The sequence below is a fragment of the Pinus tabuliformis genome, chromosome 6 (assembly GCF_031772625.1).
Source record: "Pinus tabuliformis cultivar Carrire ecotype Pingquan chromosome 6, CPIR1, whole genome shotgun sequence".
NCBI lineage: Eukaryota > Viridiplantae > Streptophyta > Pinopsida > Pinales > Pinaceae > Pinus > Pinus tabuliformis.
The window spans coordinates 116,983,475-117,002,084 of NC_142292.1; the positions used below are offsets into that span (position 1 = coordinate 116,983,475).

General features: G+C 40.1%; 1 protein-coding gene across 1 annotated transcript in view; it reads right to left on the minus strand.

Moving 5' to 3' along the window:
- The window catches only part of LOC149257620 (leucine carboxyl methyltransferase 1 homolog), a 320,644-nt gene extending 302,356 nt beyond the window's left edge, over positions 1-18,288 (minus strand). The window contains exon 1 of the mRNA XM_089414464.1: positions 18,130-18,288. Within this exon, the coding sequence (XP_089270590.1) occupies positions 18,130-18,197 (68 nt within the window). The 5' untranslated portion in view covers positions 18,198-18,288. The remainder of the gene's footprint in view (positions 1-18,129) is intronic.
- Positions 18,289-18,610: the final 322 nt, after the last annotated feature.

Consider the following 18,610-nt stretch of genomic DNA (forward strand, 5'->3'; position numbering starts at 1 on the left):
CAAAAGGCCCAAAGAATGAGTGAGAGAATCAAAGTCTTAGAGAAAGACTTAACACTGGAGAAACCCCTTGGGCAAACTAAAGAAATGTTGTGGGCCAATATCATTGACTCTGTCAATGATATTTGGCCATCAATTCAAGTTATTTTTGAACAAACAGAGTTAATAAAGATAGCTACAGAAGCTATCCAGAAAGTAAAGGAGGAGTTGGGAGACAAGCCTGAGGATGCCAATAGACTCATCCACTTCCTCAACAGCAAGAATAGGTATGAGCTCCATGATCTAAATATAGAAGATAGGACTGGGACCATTTTGGAAATAAGGAAGGTCCTTTCCAAAAGGAACCTTATGCTTAACTTAGAAGAAAAGTGACACAACATGCAAGTAGCCATTGATAGGGTCATGGCTAAATTCCAAATTTTGAGGGAGAAAGGTCTGCCCAGTCCTTTGGTCATCAACGACAAACTCATGACACAATTGGACTATGGTAATAGACTTAGACAGTTGGCTAAGGAACAAGCTAGCTCTTCATCCATAAAAGCACTGCCAACAGGCAAAGTTTTGTACAACACATTTGAAAACTTGTTTTTTCTTGAGCATGAGATAAAACACTTATTTCTCACCAAACCCAATTTTGCCAAATATACTGAAGCTGATGAGATCTACAGGAGGATGATGAATGTAAAATTACCTGATGCAAAATGGTGGGAGACAATGACTGATTTACTGTGATAAATTTACAGCCAAAAATTACTACACAGTAAAAATGAGAGCAGCCATGTAAAAAGATGAAAACAGGGTACCATGGTCAAAGAGTATCAGGTGAAAGATGAAAGTAAAGAAGATTCCACCGTGAAACATCACAACCGCAATCCAACACAAAGGGCTATAAATCCAACCATAAAAGCCAGCAGTACCAAATAAAAAGGGACAACATGAAACAGTTCATTCGTTGTCTCTATCTTTTTGCAAGAAGATATTTGTATTTCCTAAATTAAATCTCAAGTTAGTTTGAGATATTTTGTAATAATTTTTTGTATATATACTTCACAATTCGAAGTATGTAGGGTGGATTCTTAGACATTTCTATAGACTTTCTTGATCGAAGACTGTAAGCTATTGCATCAATGTTTGGACCAGCAAGCTAGGTTAATGAATAAAGCCAAGACATTTCACTGGATTCATGTGTAGTGCGAAATACAAACAAGTATCTTCTCTTGTGTTGTTATTTTTCTTTAAAAGTTTTTCCATAATCTTAAATGTATCTGAAATCTAAATGCTATAATATGGAATGATATCTCAAAATTTGCTTCATTGCACTCTGTTTTAACTATTATGCATTTAAATGTTTTCTACTAATTATCTAAGTTAAGGAATTCTTGATTGCTCCTTAGTTCAGGTAGTTTCCCTCTAATCTATAGTAAAGGATTCTTAATTGCCCTTTGCTCATGATTATCCTCTGCTCCTCATTTTAAGCCCGGTTTGAGAATTCTTAAGTGCTCTCTCACCCTAGTTAAGATCATTTCACCCATTCAACCTAAAGACCTGTATTTCACTCTAGTAGCTTGCCCTTTGAGCACTCCCTTTAATGAGTTAATCCCAGTTCTGCTTCCCTTCTTTGACTCCATAGCCCAATAGCCCAGAGACATCATTCTATCCATCTGTTCAAGGATTCCACCATCCAACCTTCAATACAAATCCAAAACCCCCTGAACTTTAAGAACTAGCCTAAAATCTCAGCAAACAAAGCTAAATCATATAGAAAGAGCCCTCTCTGAGTCATAGGTTGGCTAGAGCCTATACTTAAAAGATTGGTTTGTGGTTACCTCGGTCTTTTCCTTCTTCTGATAACTTCTAGGGAAAATTTCTGAGTGATAACATCTACTCCCAGCCTTCAATTACACAAATTGCATACCAGTGAGTAATCATATGAACCATGTGCACCATGCATACATACCAGTATTGATCATTAACCACAGTGGCACAGCCTTTCATTTGTGCATTCCAATTAACAAAAAAAAACATGGATCACTTCTACTTCACTTATCATGCACAGTTATAGAGATTGCAGCACAAAAAAACTTTACACCCTGCTGCAAGAAGGTAAGACACTCTTTTAATCTGCTGCAGAAATGATATGACAAGGAAACTGAATGATAACAAAAAAAACCCTTACACAACTTATGATAAGGCCTTTTTCTAGGGATTCTCTGAGGAAGGGAGCGCGATGGGAGACCTGGTTCTGCTCACCCGCGATAGGTTTCATGGCAGTTCTGAGGGTTAAGCTCGCAGGTCTGACCGCTACCTCACTGTTTATTCACCCTTTGACCCTCAAGGCCCACACTCTTACTGGTTTCCTGGTGGTTAGACTACTCTGCTCTATTTTTGCGGGAACCCCGTTTCATACTTGGCCTCTCTCTCCTGTTTTCTCGGACGGAAGTTTTACTGTCGGTTCCCGATGGATGCGGAGGACCTCGTGGACTACGAGGAGGACCCATCCCCTGACCAAGTCATATGGGCATCTCAACCTGGCCCCGACACTGGTCCCCAGTCTGTCAATACTCAACAACTGACAGATGCACAGTTGATGCCCGTCCACCCACGCTCCTCTGGCAAAACACCCCCGCCTGATGTTCATTTTGAAGACCTCCCTGGCTTGGACTGCCCTCCACTTTCTCCGGCTACCCTCAACCTGCTTGGCACCAGCCTTCAATCCTCCCCCACTTTCGACTCACCTTTGGTTTTGCCTCCGCCTCCTTCCATGCCATTGAATGTACCCTCATCCTCCTGTGCTCCAGCTGGACCCTCAATCCCCATAAACCCGGCACATTCTTTCGCCCATCTGGGGTCCTGCAGTTTAAACCCTAACTCTCCGATCCGCTCCGGGTGTTTTAGCTCACCCATCCCAAACCCTAAATCCAACCAGTCAACCCCCCGCAGCTCCTCTGAGGCATGCAGAAGCCTTCTGAGGGAGCACCCCACGGGCCGACGCACAGACAAGCAAAAAAAGGGAAGGTGCCTCAAGGTCGTGGATACAGACATTAATCTGACCTTCGGCGAGGACGTACCGATGGGAGATGTGGCTGATACGGCAAGGAAGGTTTTAGTTGGGTGTGTGCGTGGAAGAAACTACTCGGTTGAGCGTCTGCGCCATTGGACTATGGAGATTTGGGGTTCACTGTTAAAAGAACTCCCCATCATCAGGGTTTTGGCTCGTGGCTGGTTTGCCCTACGTTTTCACCGGGAGGAGTATACGGATTGGATTCTCTCTCGCTACTGGCACCTTGAGATGGCACCTGTGCTTCTCAAGCGATGGGATCCATTATTTGATCCGGAACGTGAACAGCTGGGAGCGGGACCAATCTGGGTTCGACTGCCGGGGTTACCCATGCAATTTTGGATCCCTCAGGTTTTCAAGCGCATTGGCAACGCATTGGGGACTTACCTTGAACACGATCAGTCCTACGAAAAAACTGGCATCATGACCATGGCCAGGATCCTGGTTCACCTTGATACTAGAGAGGGGCTAGAAGAGAAAATTACACTCCACTGGAGGCACTTCTCCCACAAGCAGATCCTAGACTACGAAGGGGTCCCCTTCCGCTGCAGAAGGTGCCACAAAGTGGGGCACCTGTACAAAGATTGCCCGCTTCTCTCATCTCCAGCTTTGGAGACTGCACGAGGGGTCAAACATCGTCGTTCGGAAGAAAGGAACATGAACGATCAGCCACAAAGACAAGCCCCTTCAAAGGATGTTGATGGTGTGTCGACACAGCAGACCAAAGTACCAAGAAAGTCCTCTCCATCACCTCCTCGGACGCGCTCCAAGTCTGCCATTGGAACGGCACCTTCTCCGGGTAATGACTCTATTCCAATCAACTCTGTTATTCTTTCAAATGATATTCCTTCTTCTCTGGTTTTTCCCACTCCCCCCTTGCCTCTACTCCGTGCTCTCTCCCCACCATTACATGTAACATCGTCAATCCCCCCCCCCTCCACGATGCCTCCATCTATCCGAGGGACTCCTCCTCCCCCCCTTCCTTCTTCCCCCACCACTGCATCGGGATCCCATAACTACAACCTCTAATCCAGATCATTGTTCATTTCTCCACAGCTTGGTTTCGGTATTCCCCCCATCTGCTGATACCAAACCCTCCAGAGGTCGACCATCTAAGATTGCAAAAGCCATCAAGTCTGCAATGGCTGATGTAGCACAGGGTCGACAATCCACTATTGAAAGGGCACTTAGAGCATCTGAGCCCTCTGTATCTGTTCCTCCATGATCTGGTTATCCTTCAACTGTAGGGGACTAGCCAACCCCAAAAAGAGATTGGCTCTCAAGCGTTTACTGAACAATTCCAACTGCGACATTCTCTTCCTCCAGGAAACCCTTGGATCTTCCGAACTTATAACCAGAACCCTTCTCTCCCTACTCCCGGGCTGGTATTTCCATGGTTTAGATGTGGGCAGATCAGGGGGTCTTGCCTTGGGTATCAACCCCAAATCGATAAAAGCTATTTCTACCTGGGGTGGGAGGGGTTTCTTAGGCATGGATGTTTTTGCGAGAGACCTGGGGATTCATATTCGAGTTATAAACATATATGCACCAAACCAGAATAGGCTCGAATTTTGGCACTCCATCCTGGACAGTTCACTCATTACAGGCTCCACCATCATCGGAGGCGATCTAAATTTTTCTCTTGGAAATGAGGAATCCTGGGGTCATCACTCTCAAATTGACCCTATTACAGACCAGATGGGCTTTCTCCTGGAGAACCATAGACTCATTGATGTCCCCATGAACAAGAAATTACCTACGTGGCACAATAGGAGAACCGGTGATGCAGCCCTAGGAAGGAGGCTAGATAGATTTCTAATTCATGAAGATCTCCTCCGATCCCTCACACTATTCAGACAATGGGTTGGATCGGGAGGACTATCAGATCATTCACCCATTTTTCTACAAGTCTCGAGCCCTTCCAGCAAGCCTCGTGCTCCATTCAAATTCAACTCTGGCTTCTTAAAAGACCCGGACTATATCAAACTTGTCTCGGATTTTTGGAATGCTCAACCCCCTCTCGGGGAGCAGAGAAAGGCTGTTGATTTCTGTGGACGCCTAAACAAGCTCAGAACTCTTACAATGGATTGGTCAAAAAGGAAAAAAGAAAGGGATGAGCAGACCCTCAAGGATTTAGAAGATCAGATTGCCTCCCTAACTGATGAAAAGGGGCTTGGTTTCCTCTCAAGTGATACAAAACTTCATTTAGTTAATCTGGAAACACAGAAAGCAAAGATCTTATTGGAAAAAGAAGAACTATGGAGTCTTAGAAGTAGAGCTATTTGGCTTCAAGTTGGTGATGGCAACACAAAATTCTTCCACAACTTCGCCAATGGTAGGAAAGCTACAAACACCATCTGGCAGCTACCCATGGAGCGGGAAGGCTGGGCTTCCACCCACCCCCAATTGGCAAGGTTAGATATATCACATTTCAAATATCAGTTCACAGCCCCCTCTGCCACCACACTCCCTGAAATCATTAATCTGGCAGGCCACTTCCCTAGATTTGTGGATCCTGATGGCACTGAAGATCTTTTAAAGCCTGTCTCTATGGGGGAGCTAGAGGGCACCCTTAAATGGTTCAAGAAAGACAAAAGTCCAGGCCCGGATGGCTAGCCTGTTGAATTTTACACTGCATTTCTGGATATTTTGGGGCAGGATTTACTTGAGGTCGTTGAAGAAAGTAGGCTCTTGGGCCGTATCTATACCCTTCTAAATTTTACCTACTTAGCTCTGATCCCTAAGTCCGACTCCCCCGCTTCCTTCAATGACTTCCGGCCTATTTCTCTTTCCAATTGTCTATATAAAATCATATCCAAAATTATTGCTAATCGCATCAAGCCCATCCTATCTGAGCACATATCCCAGGAACAATTTGCATTTCTTCACCACAGACATATCCAGGAAGCTATTGGCTTGGCCCAGGAAGCCCTACATTCAATTAAACTCAAGAAGCTCAAAGGACTAAATCTTAAAATAGATTTAACAAAAGCTTTCGACAAAGTCAGTTGGTTATATATTAGAATGATTCTCACACATTTGGGATTTCCCCTGATCTTCACAAACTGGATCATGGGATGCATATCTTCAGTATCATTTGCTATTCTCATCAATGGATCAGCCACCCCCTCCTTCCATATCAATAGGGGCATAAGACAGGGTTGCCCACTATCCCCTCTACTCTTCCTCTTGGTTATGGAAGGCCTGAGTAGATTGATTGATTCTGAAAAGCCAATGGGGAGGCTCAGGGAATTAAAGATCACTGAAAATTTCAATCTGACACACCTCCTCTTTGTGGATGACATCCTCATTTTCCTAAGTGGAGGTGTACAGGACACTACTACCATGAATGAGGTTCTAAATATTTTCAGCAAAGCCACTGGGATGGAGATCAATAGGGGAAAGTCTACCATCTCATTCTCGGAATGCTCTCAACAAGAAATTCAACTCTCACTACAAAAATTTCCTTTTCAAGAAAATGATTTAAAGGATGGACTAAAGTATTTAGGCTTTAGACTCAAGCCTGATGGATACAAAATAGCCGACTGGAATTGGCTTATCACCAAGGTGGAGAAAAGAATTAATATATGGTGTCACCGGTTCCTCTCAAGGGTAGGAAGATTGATTCTCATCAAATCAGTTGTGGAAGCCACACCAGTCTTTTGGATGTCTTTGGCTTGGATTCCGAGGGGGATCCTACACAGAATACAACAAGCTTGCTGCCAATTCCTTTGGAAGGGAAGAAAGGAGGGGAAGCCCTTTGCCTGGGTTAAGTGGAGCAAAATCGCCACTCCCAAAAAATGGGGAGGCTGGGGACTAAAGCAACTCCCTGCTTTTGCACAAGCATTGGCGGCAAAACAGGGGTGGCTATTATTAAAGCACAAAAGCCTCTGGTCGGAGGTTATCACCCATAAATACATTTGGCCCATATCTATCAATGATTGGATAAGACGACCCTCCTGGAGCAAGAAAGGCATCTCTGTCATATGGAGGGCCATCCTAAATACTATGCCCATTATAAAGGATGGACTCATATGGAAAATAGGAAATGGAGCTTCAGTTCGTATTGGGATAGACCCCTGGACCGGAAGTGGGAACTCATATCAACTCCCACCTGAGCTAATCAATCATTTAAACAGCAGAGGCATTAGATTTATTGAACAACTCGGCGATCAACAGAACTCTACTTTTCTTTATCAGGCCTGGCACTCTGGGGAGAACTGGAACATTCCTATGGAATGGGACAGGACATGGCAAATCTTCCTACAAGCCCTTACAGAATCTCATGTCAGATTAAATAATGAAGATGATGAACTTATATGGGGGTTCTCAAAAAAGGGCCAATACTCCTCCAAACATGGCTATGATATCATTATAGCTGATTCAAAACTGGAAAGCATAAAAAGCTGGTGGAAGCCCCTCTGGAAATTGAAAGCTCCACTGTGCACAAGACTACTTATGTGGAACATTCTTGAAAACAAAATCCCCACGGGAACCTATCTCAGAAAGAGGGCTTTTACTGGTCCTACCTGGTGTGTACTCTGTCATCAAGAGGAGGAATCGACTCAGCATCTCTTCCTCTCTTGTCCTATTACAAGATCAATATGGATGCAAGTACTTACAACCTTAAATATGAACAAGAGCTGGCATGGAGATGAGTTACCAGCTGCTTGGGATACTTGGTGGGAAGAAGCAACCGAACCAAAGATTAGAAACTTGCCCCTTCTGGTCTCTTGGCATATCTGGCTAAAGCGCAATCTCATAATTTTTCAAGACAAACCGGTAAACTGGAATCTGGTCCCTCCGAAAATATGCTCAGCTTATGAGGAATTACCTGCAGAAGAAAATACCAACAGACCCAGGATTATAACACAGGAGCAGATTGACAAGTCAATACCTTGGGCCTATTTTGATGGGGCTGCTCAAGCACATGGCTGTGGGGGTGGCATCCTTTTCCATCTCACTGAATCACATTCCTTCCAGATTAATATGGGTTTGGGCCATGGAACAAATAATCATGTCGAACTGATATCTCTCCGACACCTGATATATTCCTTCCAGATTAATATGGGTTTGGGCCATGGAACAAATAATCATGCCGAACTGATATCTCTCCGACACCTGATATACTTTGCCATACTTCAACAATGCAGAAAATTACAAATCTATGGGGACTCAAAGAATGTGGTTGATTGGTTTAACAACACTGCCACTTGCAATGCTTATACAATGAGAACTATTATGGATGAAATTTTTTTTTTATAACATATTTTGATCAGATTTCTTGCTCTCACATCTACAGGGAGCGAAATGAAAGGGCGGACAAGCTTTCGAAAGAAGTGACGAATCGTCCTCTAGGAGAATGGCTGATTATAGAACATACACCAGCAAGAACATATCAGTATTTCCACAGGCCATGCATAAACAGAGAACTACAGAGGGGGGACAGCCCCTAATTTTATCAGAAATTTTTGTTTATAATTTTGTTCATTATTCTGGCTGCTAAGTCGTTTTGTATATAATCAGTTTACACAGTCATCACCTATGGTGACATTTTGATCTTTTTGTTTGAACAAGCACAGTACACCCCTCGGGGTCTTTTGTAATATTTCTATTTCTCGACAGTGGACTTTGGCCACAGTACAGCATATGCCCATGGGCATCTACAGCATGTAATTTCATCTATAATGAAATTATGATTTTTCTTCCCGGGAAAAAAAAAGATGAGGCCTTTTCCTGCTAAGGAAGACAATGAGGCTTCTTGACAATAACACCTTTACTGTTGGCAATAAAACACTTGCTCCTAAATAGGTCATATTCCTTCAATAGTTGCAAAGATGTAACATAACACGCGTACCTAAAACAAATGTTGCTCTGATCCCTCCTGCCTTTAGATGCCAATGACTTATGATGCCCACTGCTATAGACTGGAATACACAGTCAATCTTACCAATCTTGAAACTGCACATAAAACCCTACTTCCTTCAAATTTGAATCATAGAGATATTTCAATGATAGGGAGCTAATGATATTTCAGATATTCAGATATTAGATCTCCAAAAGTTGTCACAATATTTATGCAAGGGAGATCATACCTTAATTAATAATGAAGCCCTGTGACATATGAATTTAAACAAACCTCTCTTCCTAGTCTTCTCGCACAGGATTGTGCCATTGATATTTCAGAACAGTGACCAATATAGCACATCATAAACCAGCGACTATAAGAACCACTGTGTTCCTTCAAGACAATTTACGCTTCAGAAGAAGCTTGCATACGCTTTAGATCTGTAGATTCAGATTTGGATCATGACATACCTTATATGCATGTATGCTGTCAAGGAAACCTTAAGTAATCTGCACTTTGCTATTAAAGTAAGTTACCATATCAATATCAAGCGAATAGCATCAATTGTTCCTCACGACTTGCTTCAGAATTTTGCCCACATCTGTAATGACCTCATCCTGGTGTAAAGATATTTCAGAAACCAAATTTAACCAACCTTCATAGTACATACCATCATTCTATCAAATCAAAGGCTACAGGTATCTGTAATGGATCCGAGCCTCACATTAGGTTCATAACATAGGCCGAAAGTTTAGGGTTGCAGCAACCATATCCAAATAAAACAAATCCCTTGATCCTTGAATCAATTCGGTCTTTCTTGCTTCCTTCGCTAGTCCTGCAGAGATTCAATCAACAACGAAACCCTTATCATTCCATAACCCAAGAGATAACCTGTTAGGTCCCTATAATACTAATGATTCCCCCATTACTATTGTCATTGTAGCCCTTATTGTTATTGATGTGCCCCTATTGTCCCCATATTGTTATTATTGTGCCCCATAGAAGCCCACTATTATTATTGTTGTGCCCTCATATTATTATTGTTATGTCAGCTTTGATTATATTGTGATACCTTAGACTCCTATATATAGAAAGGAGGTTTTTGTCATTTGTATCATTCAAGAGGTATTCATTTGTGTAATGTAAAGGAGGTTGCACCCTCGAAGAGGCTGATTTTGAAGTCGTTGATCTATTTTTTCTTCTATTTTGTGAGTTGGTTGCATAACATTTGGTATCAGTGCTTTGGATTCTAGGGTTTCGCTGTTCCAAACAGGTCATCATGGCATTTCCACAATAACTCTTTTTCTACGATGTTTCGGAAGCTAAAATTAAAACCCATTTGAGCCAAAATTTTAATGAACCTCGGGTCCAAATTTCAAATATTTTCTCTCTATATTTTCGAAGGTATAATCCAAGCAAGTTAGGGTTTTTGCAGGCTCCTGAATTACATCCCAAACAAGTGACCTTGGGAAAATCGTCATAACTTTCTCTCGAAGCATCGGATTGAAATTTCGTAAGAAGTTACAAAAAGAGAACGAACTGTAGTTTTCTGCATATCGGTTTCAGGTCCGAAGGTCGAACCAATGACACGTGGCAAGTCGTACAAGTACGCTCCACTGAACCAGTCTATAATCAGGTCATCGTGGGAGATTTGGCATAATTCGTTCTTGAAGAATCCAATATTGATCAGACTGGGGGGGTAGCAAAGGGGCTTTGTTACAGCGATGATAGCAAATACACAAAAGGTCATAAGTGTGCTGAGAAGAAATTATTTTACATAGGTTGTGAAGAGGAGGAAGAAAAGGAACAAGAAACATCAAAAGGAGAGGATATGCATCAAGAATCAACCCTAGAGAAAGGAGAAATGAATCCGGCCATATCTTGTAATGCATTGGAAGGAATTACTACTCCTCAAACTCTCAAGATAGAAGGACATATCAAGAAGAAAAAGGTAATAGTGTTGATTGATTCGGATAGTACCCATAATTTTATTCATTGTAAGATAGCCAAGGAATTGAATTGATTTCTATATCCAACACCAGAGTGTCAAGTGATGGTTGCAAATGGAGGAACCATAAATTGCTCTGGAAAGTGCCATAATATCAAGCTATCCATGGGAGAATATGTATTGAATAGTCTTATGCTTTCTATTCAAATGGGTGGTGTTGATGTTGTACTAAGAGTCCAATGGCTACAATCTTTGGGTACGATAGCTTTTAATTTTCAAGAACTTTTCATGAAACTTTGTTGGGAAGGAAAGGAAGCTGAATTAAGGGGTATCACAGGGAAACCGGGAAAAATAATCAGCTCTAACAGCATGACAAAGCTTCTAAAGAAAGAACAACGGGGTGTAATTGCACAATTATGTTCACTAGAAGTTCCCACATTGAAATAATCTATTTCTCCAGATCTCCAAAAAGTCTTGGACGATCATTCCAAGGTGTTTGAGACTCCCAAAGGCCTCCCACCTATTGGTTATCATGATCATGTTATTCATTTGATTCCAAGAAGTGTTCCTCCAAACATCAGGCGTTACAAATATCCCTATGCCCAAAAGAGTGAAATTGAACGCTTGGTTGCAGAAATGCTAGAGGCTGGTATAATTCAACCTAGTCAAAGTTCTTTCTCTGCTCCAGTAGTATTGGTGCACAAGAAGGATGGATCATGGCGCATGTGTCCGAATTATAGGGAGCTCAACAAGCTCACTATTAAAGATAAATTTCGCATTCTTGTCATTGATGAATTATTGGGTGAATTACATGGAGCAATTTCCTTCTCCCATTCTCGTCATTGATAAATTATTGGATGAATTACATGGAGCAATTTACTTCACCAAGTTGGATCTTCATTCAGGATATCATCAAATCAAAATGAAGACTGAAGACATTCCAAAAACAATGTTTAGAACTCATGAGGGTCATTATGAATTTTTGGTCATGCCTTTTGGCCTTCAAGGTTTGATGAATTCCATTTTCAAACCCTTCCTTAGAAAATTTGTGTTAGTATTTTTTAATGATATACTAATCTATAGCAAGTCTTGGAAGGATCATGTTCAACATGTTGATAGGGTGCTCAAAGTATTGGAGGAGAAACAATTATATGCAAAAACCTCCAAATGTTTCTTTAGAGTACAGGAGGTGGAATATCCGGGTCATATTGTATCTCATGAAGGTGTTAAGGTAGACCCTAGCAAAATTAAAGCCATTATGGAATGGAAAATCCCCACATCCACAAAGCATCTGCGAGGATTTCTCAGGTTGACAGGGTATTATTGCAAGTTTGTTAAGAATTATGCGAGAATAGCAGCACCTCTAACAACATTATTGAAGAAAGATGCAATTTCATGGACTCCAGAAACAACGAAGGCCTTTGAACATCTTAAAGAGGCAATGTGCCAAGCACCGGTCTTAGCTACATCGGACTTCACAAAAACCTTTATCGTGGAATGTGATGCCTCAAGAAATGGAATTGGTGTTGTTTTAATGCAAGAAGAAAGACCCATTGCTTTCAAAAGTCGTTCAATCAAAGGAAAGTATTTACACAAAGCTATTTATGAGAAGGAAACGTTGGCAATACTACATGCACTTAAGAAATGGCGACCCTACCTAATGGGAAGACACTTCAAGGTAAAAACGGATCATGATAGTCTTAAATACTTTTTAGAACGAAGATTATCTTTAGAAGAGCAACAAAAATGGGTCACAAAGATGTTGGGTTGTGACTTTGAAATCATCTACAAAAAAGGGAAGCAAAATGTTGTTGCAAATGCACTCTCAACAAAGGATGAGGATGTGGAAGCATTGCTTTGCACCATTTCTATTATCCAACCAGATTGGATAAACGAAGCAAGGGATGAATGGAAGAATGACGAAAAAGTGTGGGCACTCATTCAAAAGTTACAACAAGATCCCAGTACATCTGATACATTTAGCTGGAAAAATGATTCGTTATGGTACAAAGATCGTTTATACCTCTGTAAGAATTCCCAACTCAAACAAAAGATTCTTATGGAATTGCACACCTCTCCCTTTGGAGGGCATGCCGTATTTTTAAAAACTTATCACAGGGTTAAGAAGGAATTTTTTTGGGATGGCCTTAAATCTGATATTCAAAAGTTTGTGGCGGAATGTTTAGTTTCCCAACAAAATAAAGTTGAAACAATTAAGACCCCAGGTCTATTACAACCTTTATCCATTCCAAATCAACGTTGGGAAGAGGTTTCAATGGATTTTATCACAGGTTTACCCATGTCCGAAGGAAAGAGTGTCATCATTGTGGTAGTTGACAGACTTACCAAGTATGCACACTTTTGTGCATTATCTCATCCATTTAAAGCAAGTACAGTTGCTACTGCATTTATGGAAACAATTCAAAAGCTACATGGAAACCCAAAGATTATTGTAAGCGACGGAGATCCCATTTTCACTGGAAATTTTTGGACAGAATTATTTTCTTGTCTGGGTACTCAGTTAGCTCATAGCTCATCTTATCATCCTTAATCTGATGGGCAAACTGGGATAGTAAACAAATGTTTGAAAGGATATCTTCGTTGCTTTATATCTGATAAATAGACACAATGAGTCAAATGGTTGCCTCTAGCTGAATGGTGGTATAACACTTCCTTCCAGACTGCAACAAAAAGGACCCCATTTATGGCACTTTATGGATATCATCCACCGTCCCTCACATTATATTTAAGAGAAAATTCTAAGGTTCAAGCAATGGAAGATCACATCAAGCATCAACAACAAGTTCTCCAACTGTTAAAGGATAACCTCACTTTGGCGCAGAATAGAATGAAACAACAGGCAGATCAACATCGCAGAGAAAGAAGTTTAGATGTATGTGACTGGGTATTTCTACGGCTACAACCATATAAACAAATGTCCTTCAAGCAAGCTAAGAAGGACAATAAATTATCACCAAGTATTATGGTTCGTACAAGGTATTGCAAAAGATTGGTACTATGGCATACAAATTAGAGCTTCTTGTAACTTCCCAAGTGCACCCAGTTTTCCATGTTTCAGGCTTAAAGAAGGTTATAGGTGACAAGCTCCCAATTCAAACAATATTGCCAGAACTTGATGAGGAAGGAAAAATCATATTGGAACTTGACGTAGTCACAAAAACAAGAACTCGACAGTTACGAAATCGATCAATTTCAGAGTATCTCATCAAGTGGAAGAACTTCCTCGCTAAAGATTCCACATGGGAGGATGAGAATTTTATATAGAAGCATCCAAAACTACTCAAGCATTGAGGACAACACTTTTTTGAAGGAGAGGGGCATGTTAGGTCCCTATAATACTAGTGATTCCCCCATTATTGTTGTCATTGTAGCCCTTATTGTTATTGATGTGCCCCTATTGTCTCCATATTGTTATTATTGTGCCCCATAGAAGCCCACTATTATTATTGTTGTGCCCTTATATTATTATTGTTATGTCGGCTTTGATTATATTGTGACCCCTTAGACTCCTATATATAGAAAGGAAGTTTTGTCATTCGTATCATCCAAGAATTATTCATTTGTGTAATGTAAAGGAGGTTGCACCCTCGAAGAGGCTGATTTTGAAGTCGATGGTCTATTTTTTCTTCTATTTTGTGAGCTAGTTGTATAACATAACCATAACCAGAAACCCTTTTCAATTTTGTCTCTCCTTAGATCTTCAGGGATTCCAAGGGGCCGAGAGAGCTAAGAGTCTTATGATTTGCGTTGAATTCTTGCGATACTACTCATCGTCACTTATAGACCTTGATAAAGATCTCAACTTTGAAGGGTCTTCCTTACAACAGAGATCCTTAGTTTGGCATTATTACAGTTGAGCATTTATGGAGATTTGTCCACAAATTTTGTGATTGCTTTCTCTTCCTTGGGCTTGCCCTCACCTGAGCTTTGATACCATGTTAAATTTCGATGATGTGTTCTTTGCTTTGAACAATTACTTCAATGTTTCATATTAGCCCATTTACAATTATAATTTAGATCCATTAGCAATCACATAATCCATAATCACATTGATAGTAACTGAAGAAAGAACATAAATGATAATTGCAGAAGACAAGCCAAGACAAGAGAACACACATATTGGCTCAAGGCAAGGAAAAACCCCAAGACGGAGAAAACCCTTAATCGATCTTCTTTATTATAAATATTAAATGTTCATAGAAGGAGAGAGAGAGAATACAATCATAGTCAAAGCAGACTTGTCAATACTACTATCCAGATACTAAGAAGATAACCCAGTTTAACACTGACCAAACATAGAGGAGATAGCCCAATCAAATTCAGTCTTCAGTGTTCAACCCGAACAAGAGATCAATGATGTTCAAGGTAGCTACAAACTTGACTTGATCCAGGATCAATAAATGCGACCTCTTGCACTGAAGATAAGACACCCAAAACAGGTTGAATCTCGGTAGACATACAGTTTTGGTTAGGGCACATATCAGCCCTAACTACAACAACAACCCTATGAAATCACCCTCAAAGTACTTCGCTCTTCCTTGTTGTAGGTGCAGTCCAGGCTAGTCTAAAACATAGGCATCATATCCTTCATGTAACATATGTTGAACCCTTGTAATATTCATAGAGGGACTACGGCCTGCAAGAGAAAAAGACGCAGTCCAAAATAGCCCTTAAACACATATTGCATAAGACCAGACTTCCTCTAAGCAACCTCGGCCTCCTAGCTGAAGAACTCGACTCATGAAGAAGACCAAACAAATCCCAAACTAGCCCTTGATACCTTCGCTGGAAATCATCCTCTTCTGCAGCCATTTCAGAGAAAATAGAGAGAAAATGGATGTGTCGAAATGAGGGTGGAGGCACCTCTATTTATACAATTCAGTGAGGTTGAAGAGACGTGACCTTTGGGTTTAATGAATCGTTATAAAGGAAAGGTCGACCCTGAAATTTTGCATAAATTCAAAAACCCATTTCTCCTTGTCCAAATTTGATGATCTTTATATCAATTTTGGTCCTCTTGAAGAGAGGAATTCAATGTTGCAAATTGCAATTATCTTCCCCATAAAAGCTGTCCAAAGTGGAATTTATCCCTAGTTGCCAATTTTAACACCCTGGCTTGCAGCATGTATCTTGTGTTCTATTGTTCTTCTTGTTTTGGCAGTTGTTTTATGATAAGAACAAACATAATAATAAGAGAAGAAGCTAATAAGTAAGAAAAAGTAAAAAAATATCACAAGCAATTATCAAGTAAATAGAAATTATCCTGACTACTACCCTATAGATTTCTCAACATTTTCACTAAACCAACTAGTTATGTACTGAACTAGCCAGTTCCATACAACATAATAGAACGTGACTAAGGAACCATGGAACTCAAATTTACAAAAAAAAACACAACAACAACAATAATTTATGAGTGGCACAAGCTAATACTCGACTCTAGGGCTCTATTAATGCTATGTAATTAATGTAATGTTAAATTCTTAAAGTAAAAGAATGAAAGCAACATTTTCATCCCTTTACATACAATTTTTACATTACAATTAGTTGTTTCAGAATGTTTGAGAGTGATTCCAATCTCATTGGATTTAATATGGAGAAAGAAGAATTTTAAATCCAATTCAAAATTCATTGGATTTCATATGGAGAAATTCGAATTTTAGATCGCACTCAAAATTCAGCAGACTTAACAGTTTTTGAGATTTCAAGATTGCCAGAATTGCAATGTTTCCATTGCATTCTATCATGTATGAGGGTATGGAACTAGCATTTAATCAAGAGCACCAACCCCTCTATGTACCTTGATGTTGGTGGCATTGATTGGTGTACTCCTTTGTTATGACCCTAGTAAAAATGTACCCTTCACTCAAGAAAAATCACGTATTGGTGCGTTAAGCTTTTTCCATCTTATTTTAATGCTTAGAGGGTGATTTTGATTATAAGGATTCCAATATAGGCAATGATTTTGATTATTTGTAGTTATTGTTGTAACCATTGGATCCTGCCGAGTTGCACATCAAAGAAAGCCCAAGCACCAGAATTGTCAGTAACTTCCTCTATTGAGTCGACCAATTTTTATTTGGTTGTATCTTAACCAGCCAGTTCCGGTAACACTGAGTGGTGCTGGGGGTGTTATTTTTCTGCAGGACAATCATATTTTAATATTCAAAGCCGCATTGGGTCAGGGATCCAACATTTATACAGAGTTTATGGCATTAAAGTTGCTTGTCAGACTGGCTCTAGAAAAAAAGGCTACAAAATTCAAATATCTGGGGAATTTCTGCTTGTGATCAAGTGAATTAACCAGAAGTATACTGTGAGGAATTTTATTTTTCAACCATTAATCAGATTATCAATGAACTCAGTCTCTTAATTTCCATTTTTAACATTATATCTTTCTCCCATGCGTATATGGAAAGAAATTTTGTTGCAGATGGACTAGCTAAAGCAGGAATCCAGCTTGATCATGGGAAATGGATCATTTGTGAAGAAGTAGATGGGCGCTTTTCAGAATATCAACGTCTACCCTTTTAATGTTCCATTATTGCTGTTCCAGGGTTACTGTTGGCAAACAGTGACCTGAGTATTTTGGGGATATACTGGAACCTTGTATTCCGTAATTTTGTTTATAGCAGAGTACGAATGAGCTGTGCGGGCAGGAAGTTCAATATTTCTAGTTACTTTCTGCCTTATCATGATCAATACTGTGATTATATGATGGCTCGGCTAGACAAAATTCAGATGGAATAGACGCGATAAAGAGAATGTGTGAACATTTTGTCACATTTGTAGTCCTTGGGAGGATAATTGAAATACTGAAAAGCACTATGCAACAATTTATTTTTTTAATAAAATTACAATCTGTTTTTTCGAACGTAAATTAAAAAATGGTTTTAAAATTGGCCGACTCTTCCAGATTCAGGTCTTAAGCACCTAAAAACAAACTAAAATATGATTACGATGTTCTATTAGCATAAACAAATTAGGGTTCCGTGTATTCAGTGTGAATAAAGGGATCAACGGAGCCTATACAAAGGCCAATTCACCGGCTTTGAACATGTAAACAACCAATAAATGACGTAGCAAGCTGAAAACATAAACAGAGATCCTCGGCTTTATATCGGTTATTGTGGTTGATCAGAGTTTTGCCTACGCTATGGTCGATTTAATTATTGGAAAATCAGATTTGAATTATTTTTTTTAATCAAAACATAAATCGGTACATTTAGGGAGGAAGGGTAGAGAAGAGTGATGTACAGTTTGCTGGCGGAGGCGTCGTCGTTGGTGGCCTGGACTGCACCTACGTTGCTACTCGGGCCTGCCATACCTTCTTCCTTTACTTGGTCTGAACTTAAAATATGCCCCCTCTATATGTAATTTTTCTGAACTCTCCTCTTCAAAAAAAATTGGATGGCCATGTAATGATGGTATCATTCATTTATAATGTATAGGTGGAGTTTATAATGTATAGGTGGAGGAGTGATTTATTTAATAAATAAATGGATATTTTTTTATTTTTTTATAATAAAGTACAATTAATATATATTTATATTTTTTAAAATTATTAAATTTAGTTATTAATTTTTAAAATATGACTGTTTTTGTTTGGCTAAGAGCTCGTCTTTCTCGAACGTAAGGAAATAGGTTAACGGCCCAAGACCCAGAGGTATCTAGCAGGAGTGAAAGCATGATCTTTTACGGACCACCAGCGGGTTATTCCAGGTGGCATGGTTTTCCT